The 9,937-nt window shown below is 52.6% G+C and overlaps 1 protein-coding gene across 2 annotated transcripts; it reads right to left on the reverse strand.

The window, feature by feature from the left end:
* Nucleotides 1-1,915: 1,915 nt before the first annotated feature.
* On the reverse strand, nucleotides 1,916-9,458 carry PTGR3 (prostaglandin reductase 3). 2 transcript variants are annotated; one of them, XM_068563509.1, is made up of 2 exons: nucleotides 9,182-9,458; nucleotides 1,916-2,881 (listed from the first exon to the last, which is right to left on the reverse strand). In XM_068563509.1, exons 1-2 carry the CDS (start codon nucleotides 9,388-9,390, stop codon nucleotides 1,957-1,959), a joined length of 1,134 nt encoding a protein of 377 aa, XP_068419610.1. In that variant the 5' UTR covers nucleotides 9,391-9,458; the 3' UTR covers nucleotides 1,916-1,956. The 2 variants fall into 2 exon arrangements, with proteins under 2 accessions (XP_068419610.1, XP_068419611.1); XM_068563510.1 differs by lacking the exon at nucleotides 9,182-9,458 and adding an exon at nucleotides 8,748-8,868.
* Between the last annotated feature and the right edge of the window lie 479 nt (nucleotides 9,459-9,937).

The raw sequence follows: 9,937 nt of genomic DNA on the forward strand, positions 1-9,937 counted from the left end.
AGATACTATGTTAAATTGAATAATATTCTTTGATGAGATGATTTGATTACACGTTTCACCACTACCGGTCATTCCCTTGCACTTACATTCATAAAACCTGGCCCCTCCCCTTTGTCTGTGTATCGAAAAGGTAGGCAAAGTCTCCTTCCGTTTTGCTATAGCTGTGAGGTCTGAACGGGACAGATTAATAACGGAGAAGCACACTGGACCAGCTTCTCTGGTACCCTGAACTAGTAACCCTTTGCTATAACGAGGACACAAAGAGCCTCCCATCAGGCTGCTCCCCTTCTTCATAACTCAAAAGCGTCACAGTGGCAATAGCCTCCAGTGCTATTTGTCTTTAGTGCAGTTGTGACACTTCGGCATGATCCATAATTTGGTAGCTATTTACCGTGACATTTCCCTTCAGTGCAGCCATAACATTCAGTGAAGCCATTATTTGGTCCCATTTACCATATAAATTGTATTGTTGTGCATGCATGCTAGCAGCTACATTACGTACCTGAAAATGAGTAAATCTTGTAAAATAGATACTAACAGCTATTCAGCAGTAGGATTGCCTTGCTGCTCAGACAGAAGGAAAGAAAAATTAAATATGGTCACCAAGTTTCCTGGATCATCTTTAATTGCATGTCTATTTATTTAGCATGTTAGAGACGCCGAAACCCAAGGCTTTGAAAAATACTCTGGCGGGCCCTGCCTTCATTAGAAAGGCACGATGGCATTCGCACCTTAATGATGAAAACCGGAGCAGCCTTTGGTGAGCTGAAGGTTAGAACGGAGGCGGATCAGCTGCGGGCTTGATTCAGAGGGGAAGGCGCGGGACTCGTTACTTTCGTGTCTGTGACATCAGGCGATAGTGACAAGAGGCATCTCATTCCACCAGGACACGTGGAGAAGTAAAATGGGAAGAGAGCATCAGTGGCTGCTGTACTACTTCCACGATCAGAGATGAAACACACCTTCCAAAAGTCTCTAACACGAAGCATAATCATTTTAGATCATTTTGGTCCCTACTTTGCACGATGCCATTTGACATACCCTCCTTAGGCTTATGAAGGGTGCTGTGAGGTACCCACTAGTGCTTTCCCCTGTATGGCCCGTGTTTTGTTATGCAGACCCTCACTGTGGTTGGAGCACATCCTTTTCCCTTTCCCGTGCCTGTATTAAATTTTTAAAGTCCCCTGAATCTCTACAGTTTCCCTTTCCCAGACCTGCTTTTTGTCTATATAAGTTTTCAACACTAATTTTCTTCTTCAGGGAAGAGAGAAATTTTCCATCCTACACGTGCCTCACTGGGATGACCGCACATAAAAGCCATTAAATGAGAGATGCTTCTTTAAAAGAGGTCTGTGCTCACTTAATTTTTTTTCTAATAATCTAACAAAGTCAAAGTTTTGGGAGAATCCCTCCAAATTTCTATTTAGATAGTTGGCTGGTGATTTATAGAAAAAGAAGGGCCATTTCCTGAGAATATGAACCCTGAGAAATGGCTGACTTTTGCTCTCTCTCTCATTTATTAACAACTTACTAGCATCAGAACAAACTCTTCCAAAGCAAAGAACTCATGAACTATTTTCAAGACCGATTTTAAAATCTCATCAAGCTGAAGACATACTGATTTGATCAGATCTTGCATCAGGAATTAATTTAGTTCCCTGGGACAATAAAATCTGGAATGAGACCGTCCATGAGTAAAGAATTGAATGTAAAGGTTTTACCTCTGTGCCATTGAGGGAAGTTTTATTAGCACTTTTTTTTTTGCAAGGGAGGAGGAAAAAAAAAAAAAAAAGAACGGAAATAAAGAAAAGAGAAAGAGAAATCTATTCATTAGAACTTACTTTTGTTTTTAAAAATATTATCTCCGTTACTAACTGAAAATAAATTGATTTGAGTAATTCTGGGGCATAAAATGTCCATTTTCTTTCTCCTTTTATTTATGCCATTGTTCTGTTTTTACAGCTTACTGTTGACAGAGTGAGGTAATTCAACAACAATTTTTCCAGTGTTTTTTCTCATGTACATATAATCGACAGCCCGGAAGACAGACTCCAAGCCGGTAAACCTGCCCTCTGCAGACAGACCTCCAAGGTCCACCTTACAAACCAGCTCTCCACTCGCATACATCTTAAGCAAGTGGTCCATGGCAGCTCGATACTTAGAAAGGTAATGGTTCAAGAAGAAGCCCTGGACGCTGGCAGATTTCTTCAGCAGTTTGGCTGGTAGTGTTCCTGCTTTCACAGGGGACAGGCCGGTAGGAGTCTGGTAGCCAGAGACAAACCCAATTACTATCAAGCGCCCTTTGGTAGCCAAGGCGTCCACAGCCAAGTCAAACATGGCTCCCCCGACGGATTCATACACCACGTCCACACCTCGGGGGTACTCCTGCTTCAGGACAGCACCCACGTGCTCGCCGTTATAGTTGATGGGACGATCACAGCCAAGAGATTTCAGAAAGGCAGACTTTTCATCAGAAGAGCAAGTTCCAATCACACGGCACTTGGCCTTCTTTGCAAGCTGGACGGCAAACTGGCCGGTCCCCCCAGCTGCTGCGGTCACCAGAACTTTCCTCCCTTCTGATAGTTCTCCAAGCTCTTTCAGGCTGATGTAGGCCGTGGTACCACTCACCAGGAGGGTGAGATACTCGGGTTTCACGGCCGGCACGGGAATGGCCATGCTGGCAGGCACCACTGTGTACTCGGCAAAAGAGCCAGGTGCCATGTAAGCCACAGCCTGGCCAACTGTGAATGTGGCCCTGGAGGAGAGGCCCAAGGCCACCACCTCTCCTACACCTTCGAAACCTGCGTCAAAGGGGGTCTTGACTGAAGGGTCATAGCGGCCGGCTGAATAGTTTATGTCAGATGCATTAACACCAACAAATCTAGAAGAAAACAAACACAAATACATTCAGATGTTTTCTTCGTCAAGGCCTTTTTAGAAAATTTCCTCTAATTCTGGTGACTACGGTGGGTGGTGAAGCTTTATATTCTGATAGAATTTGAAAAAAACGGTCCTGATATTCAGTTCAAAAAAAAAAAAAAAAAGAAGAGAAATCAAACAAGTATGATTTCAACAGTGATTTGTTAGAGTTTTGGTGTATTTTATTCTTTCATTAGTTTAGGAATAATTTCACATCCCTCTAAACAGCAAGCTATGTATTTCACATGCCATTTATCCCCCTCCGATTCCTTTCAAAAGAGGAAAAAAAAAAAAGTTAGGAAGCCCTCTTATACACAAACTTCACTGGAGCTATGAGTTGGAAATTAATTGGCCTCTTAACAAAGACGTTAAAAACAACAGTGGGATAAAATATATTCAAAGAAGTAGACGTGTATTGATTCTGGCAACAATTTAACACTTCAGATAATAATAGTAACGACAATGATATTATTAAAGATTGATGTAACGTGCAAGGTCACTGGCTGTTACACGTTACTGCAGGGGTTGTTTCAGTGTGAGCGAGGCTGCAGCAAATTTTCTTTCTGATGTAACTATGTCCAGCGTGAAAATATGCATTTTGATTAACTGAACAAAAATTGTCTCATAAGGGTAGAGAGATTTTTATGGAACATCCAACATTTTACAGTCTTTCCCAGATGAAAAGGAAAGCAAATCGGCACTATATTTTTCCTCAACAAGAAGCAGAGACGTACTTGATTAATACCAGATGATTATTTTCACTTGGTATCCAGAGTCAATTTAATTGCGAGGCTGGTATTTTTACCAGCTTTTTTTCATCTCAGTATACCTCATAACAAAAATATCCTGATACATAAGGAAAAAAGCCGTCTCCTAAGGATGTCAGGAGGTGGCTGAGACACGTAACGGAGGACCCTAAAAATGTCATTTCCACCTGTAATGAAATGAAAAGGTGGTGGTATCTGGTGGCAGGAGGAAAGCTGGTAAAGTAGGCCATTTTAAAATAATTTACTTTTAATTTAACTTAATAAACCCCAAACTGCCCCATGCAAGGATCCACTTCCACTGTATTATAGACAATGCTTTGCACTTACAAATGCCCCCTTATGATTGTGCCCTGTCTATCTACACCATCGAAAGCTCTCTACATCCTGTAGAAATAAGAAAGCAGGAAACACTTTCCTTCGGGCATGTCCAGCCGCTTTCAGAGGTTAGCAGACACACAGCCTCGCTAACACGCTACAGAATTCCATACCCATACGTGACACACAGTGACGAGGAGCGGGAACGATGATTTTTGGTGGCTTCTCATTTGCCCTTTAATACCAAGATGCCCACGGTCTATTTTTTGGAGTGGGGGGGGGGAGGGGCTCCTACCTTTCCTTTCAATTTACCCAACTCGCCAGGCCTAGTCATTTTTAGAAAGGGGCCAGCTTCCTGAGAGCGTGCTTCTGGACCTCACGGAGGGCTGCCAGCGCAGAGCCCAGCTGGAGCACCTCTTGGTGCCCTGCTCGAGGCCGCAAAGCCAACTCCAGGGAGGCGTCCGCGGGGGTGGGAGTGGCGGGCTGCGCCGTAGAGGCTGGGGGCCAGGGCGGATCGCCAGCTCCCTTCTCTTCGTCCCTTGGCCCTCGCCCCTCCCGTCTCATCCCCCTCCTCCCCCCACCCCCCATCCGGCTGGCGTTTCTGCCTTCCCAACCGTAGAGGCCCTTCCCTTTCGGGGAGCCCCTGCCTTGGACTCGGAGGGACGCCCCGGTGGGAGCTGGCCCCTCGGGTCGCCCCCCCCCTCGGAACGGGCGTGCCCTGGGGGGGGGGCTTCGAGTGGGAAGGCGCTGCTGGAGGAAAACGCAACCCCCGCTGTCTGCCGCCCCGGGCCGTGGTGGCCACTTTCCGGGGAGAGGTGGCGGGACCGAGCAGGGCGCACGCCCGGGAGGAAAGCGGCGGGGAGAGGGCACCCGCGTGCGTGTGCGCGCGTGTTGGGGGGCTCTGCCGGGAGCTGCGGTGGCTGCAGCCCACCCGCGGCAGCTTGAGTTTACCACGGGGGCTTTGCTGAAAAGCCCAAATCAAACATTGCGATGGAGCCCGGCCAGCGCTGGAGCGGTGGCAGGAGACCGCAGGGCCCGCCGCGCGCCCACTCCACGTCTCCGACTCCCTGCGGCGCCCTCGGTGCGCCCGGGCGAGCCTGCAGGGCGCCCGAAACCGGCGCTTCTGGGAGTGTCTCTCCTCGGAGGTGCCCGGCCTCCGCCGCCCCGCGGCCTCTCCACCGCCACCACCCAGACGCCATCAGTGAGTCCGACTCCCCGAGCGGGCTGGGGCCGCGCGGGTCGCCGCCCAGGCCCGCGACCGTGACCTCGGCCTCCCTGGGCCGAGCGGGGGTCCCGGCGGGCGCGCCCAGCTCGCACCGGCAGCGGAGCTCGGGCCCACGGGTGGTCAAGTGCGAGGGGAGCCCCGAGCACACGGCGCGCCGGAGCGCAGAGGCCGCGGGACAGAAGCCGCCAGCGGCCAGACCGTGACCTTGGCCTCAAAGGCACCCCCATTTTTCGTGTCTCCCCACCCCACCCTGCCGTCCTCTAAAGAGCCTGCGTTGTTGGTGAAGGAATCCCGAGCTCCTACTCGGTTCCGCGCCCCTCGCCCTCTCCAGGGTCGCCCAGCCCCTGGTGCGCGTCCCCACCTCTCCCTGGACCCCCGCCTTGACGCTGCGCCGCCGCCGCGGCTGGTGGGCACCCGCCACAGCCCGGACGCGCCTAGGTTCTTACCTGGGCTTTGGGAAGAGCTGCGCGAGGGTCGGGAGACCGCGCCTTCGGCTCCGTCAGAAACAAGTTCAAGAGCAGCCGGCGCAATGGGCAAGGGGTCCGGGTTAGGGGGAGCAGGGGACGGGAAGGGCGAGCGAGCGAGAAAAAGAAGAAAGGGAAGACGCGCGTTTGGACCCTCGCCTTGTACCCCCCTTTAATTTCAAATACGTGCTTTTAATGAGTGCAGGGGTCTAGCGATCCGACGGGCAGACCCACTCAAAAGACTAAAATCGAGGAACCCCAGGAAAAAGAATGCGGCGGTGCGGGCTTTCCCCAAATATATACCCTTCCAGAGTCACTCGGTTTATTTACACTAAAAAGTGATGAACCCCTTCGTCATGTTTATTGTGAAACAGGGCAGCCCTCCGAGGGGAGGGAAAGGCTTTTCTCTGAACAAAAACCAAACCCGAAAACTCAAGTCCAGAGCAAAAGCCTTCAATACTGGGAGACAAAGTCGTCCAAACCAGACCTTCCCTTTAAAAAAAAAAAGGAAAGAAAGAAAAAAAAAAAAAAGAAAAAGAAAAAGGAAGAATGAAGGAAAAAAAATCTTGGCCTGGAGAATCAGCAGAAATAGTGAACCTCCCGTGAGCAACAAACGGTTTATCAAAAACGCCTTCCCCATCCCCCATTTTCTGTTTGCCATTCCTACAAACGCTTTGCTCCATTATCTTACACTTGAGCAGAAAATCGTTAGAAATATTTGGAAACGGAATAATGTGTCACTATCTTACAGAAAAAGCTAAAAATAGCGCGCGAACTGACTTAACCAGAGGGTGTCTTTCTCCCTTTTTTCTTTTCTTTTCTGCGGGCTGGGCATCCAGGAAGAGAAGCGAGGTCGTCCTCGTATGTTTGAAACCGGAAGGTGAGAACTGGATAAAGGAACACCGATGACACGTTCTGGAGGGATTCTAGGCTCCCCTTCTCACACCTTTCCTAAATGGTAAACCTGATTATCTTAAATCGATGTCTGGCTTAAAAAGCACTTCCCTCACCGTGAATAAAGAATTTGTATTTTCTGGTAAAATGGAATGAGACGTACAAAAGGTTCCACTGAAAGAAAAAGTCAGACGGAGCACAATTAAAACCCCCAAACACCTTTCCAAACAAGTGAATTTGGGCTGAATCCATTCATTCCAGAGCGGATTTTATTACGATAAAAATAAGAAGCTCTTGCACAAAATTTTCATGCAGTTAATACTGTTGGGGGCGATTTGGTCTAGGATTAAAATGAACTAACTTGCAGCGAATTACTAAGTCTCTATTCTTAAAAAAAAAAAAAAAAACTGGTAAAATGCCACCCTTACTGACAACGTTTGCTAAAATAAAGGATCTTCCCACAATTTGGAGGTGGGGGCAGATTTTCCAACAGAGTAAGGAGAGGGAGAAGCAAAGGTTCCGCCCCTCCCCACAAGCAGAAAACTCGCCTCATTCTTCTGTTGCGGATTTCAAAGTAGAAGTTAGAGGTCAAGCGTTTAATATAAATATACTGTTTATATTAAAGGGATTTTTGTCATATGGGGATGGAAGATAGAGGCATGGATCTTAAAGCAACCCAAATTGAGGAGCTTCCAACATGGCAGCCGGTGCTCCAGAACTCCGACCACCCAATTCAGGGAGGGACCGGCCCCGGTTACCCAACGCGGGGAAGGGGGCCACAACCGGGGGAGCTGGTGCCCTGGAGGCGGGGAGGCCGGGCGGCCGGTGCTGCGGGCGGGAGCAGCCTCCAGGACGGCGCGGGCGGGGGGCCCATCTCTCTGCTGCTGGGAATGCTGGAACTTCACACCTTCCCCTGCCTGCCCGGCTCAGTCGCCCCCTCCCCATTTCACACCCTGTCTGCAAAAGGTATTATTTTTCTAAGCAGTCGTGGGTGTGTGTACATCAGTGTTCACCATCACCAGTGTAGTGCATCGGAAAAAGAAAAAGGAAAAAAAAAAAAAAGCCTGGGTGAAACTTTGCCTGCTAAGTCTGTTCGGAGGCTTTTCAGTCTGAGTCTCATCTCGACTTCCAGCAAATCACTCGTGTGTTCTGTATGTTCTGCGTGAACACACACGCCTTTCTTTTTAACTTGGCAGGACGCGTGTCCGGATCTCGACAGACAGCCTTAGCGTTTCACGGCACGATGAAGAAGTCCTCTGCAGCCCAGTTTCCATCAGTGCAAACTTTTTAAAGGACACACACGGCCCACCGTTTAAGGCACTCCCCGCGGCCACCTCATCCCCAGCCTCCACTCAATCCCGCCCTTGGCTGACTCAATTTCTACGTTTCCAACAGGTCCCCAGAAGTTTTATGTCATGATCAGAATTCCGAAGTCTTCCAGCCTTGTTTGGAAGGCTGATATGAATCTCTAAAATGGACACTTAAGCGTTACCCCAAGCTATTTAGATAAGATGCATTTTGTCCTTCAGCCCTCGCAGGGGACTTGGTCTTTTCTAGCACACCATTTACAACATGGTTACAACCAGAACTTACTTCTCCCTTCGAAAGTACTATTCAACCTGAAATATGCAACACTGGAACCCCTCAGATGGGACTGAGCGGGCGGGCGAGTCCTGCTCTTGCCCAGGGAATAGAGGAACGGGGACCGGCCCGCCTGCAAGTCCGGCTGCCAGGGGACCCACCCGGCAGACCCGCGGGCACGGCTCCGAAGAGTGAGGTCCCTTCCTTCCTGTTGCTTCAGCAGTTACTAAAGATTAGTGAGGTGGAAACACCCTCAGGTGGGAAGTGTGGAGGTGGAAAAGGCAGTCCGAAGGTCGGGCAACGACCCGAGTGTCACCCGAAGGTCTGCAAAACGTGCGGCCCAATGCAGCCATGCTCCCACCCCGGCCCCTGCCCAGCCGCCCGGGACGCGCGCCACGCGCCCGTCGGTACGCTGCAGGGCACAGACGACAGTCACACAGCACTGACAACACGCAGACGGCACCGGCGAGGCGCACACCGACACACCCAACGACAGGCTCCGCCATTGCGAGGCGGCTGCCAACCTGGAGCGAACGGGAAAAGCCAGCGGGTCCCCGGCCTCCTTCCTCCAAAGCACGTTACCTAAGTGTCGCAGTTTGTGTCCAGGCTGTTCCCGCTCCACCCTAAAGATTATGCGAACGCAGGAGCCGTGGGTGCGCGCGGGTGGGCAGGGCGGGGAGCCTCCCCTTCTGGGTCCCGTCGGTTTTATTTCGGGAGCGGGAGGGGGAGGAGGGAGGGCTGGGGGAGGGGAGGGGAATCCCAAATTAAAATAACCCTCAGTTTTGAGGACGTTCGGTGCCATCGGATATTCACACCAGCAACAGTCACATTACATTCGCCTTCGCCAGATGGCGGCGGGTTCAACTTCCCGGGACCTCGCAAAGTCAGGCTGTGCGCCCGAGCGCGCGCCGGGTGTGGGGACGCGGGCGGGCGCGGGACAGCCCGGGAGCTGCGCAGCGCTGGCCGGGGCCGGGGCCCGGGCCGGAGCCGGGGCGGGGGGCGCGCGCCGGGCTCACCGGTTCCGGACGAGGAGGTCTCCGTCCCCGGGGAGTGGCACCGGGCAGTCCCGGCGCAGGGTGACGGCCTCGCGGAAGTTGGGGCTCAGCCGGGTCACCACCAGCTTCTGCATGGCGCGGGGGATGGCCGAGCCCTGGAAGTCCAGGAAGTGGCGGGAGTACGACATGTCCACGATGGCTCGGGCCCCGGCGAGCGCCAGCCGCAGCATGGCCCGCGCCTCCGCCTGCTTTCTGCGCCGCCGCTGGCCGGGGTCGCGCCCAGCCCCGGCCGCTCGGCTCGGCTCCGCGCGGCGGGCGGAGCGGGCGGGTCCGCCCCTCCTCCGGCCCGCGCCCTCCCCTCGGCTCCCCCCCCCTTCCCCACTACGCCTGGCGCCCGCTCCCCCCCTCCTGCCCCGCAGCGGGCAGCGCGGGGAGTCAGCGCAGCCCCCGCGGTTCCCGGGCGCGCCACCCCCGGGGTCCGGGCCGGGGGGATCGCTGCCGCTCCGGCCACTGCTCCTTTAATCTTTTTGTTTTGGTTTGAATCTGCTCGGCGCAGACTGGCCAAGGATCTTCTCCGCCCTCCCCCTTCCTCCCGGCGCCCGGGAGGCACCGGATATCCCCACCCTCCCCACGGTCTAAAAGCCGGATTTAACTCCTCTAAAAGGGTGAGGGGGGCGGCGAGGGGACCCGCGCGTCCCGCGATCGCCGCGGCCCACAGCCGGCGGCAGCCCGGGGCGTCCTCCGAGCTGCGCGGCGCCCGGCAGCCGGCGCAGGCGC

The sequence above is a fragment of the Eschrichtius robustus genome, chromosome 14, assembly GCF_028021215.1.
Source record: "Eschrichtius robustus isolate mEscRob2 chromosome 14, mEscRob2.pri, whole genome shotgun sequence".
Taxonomy (NCBI): domain Eukaryota; kingdom Metazoa; phylum Chordata; class Mammalia; order Artiodactyla; family Eschrichtiidae; genus Eschrichtius; species Eschrichtius robustus.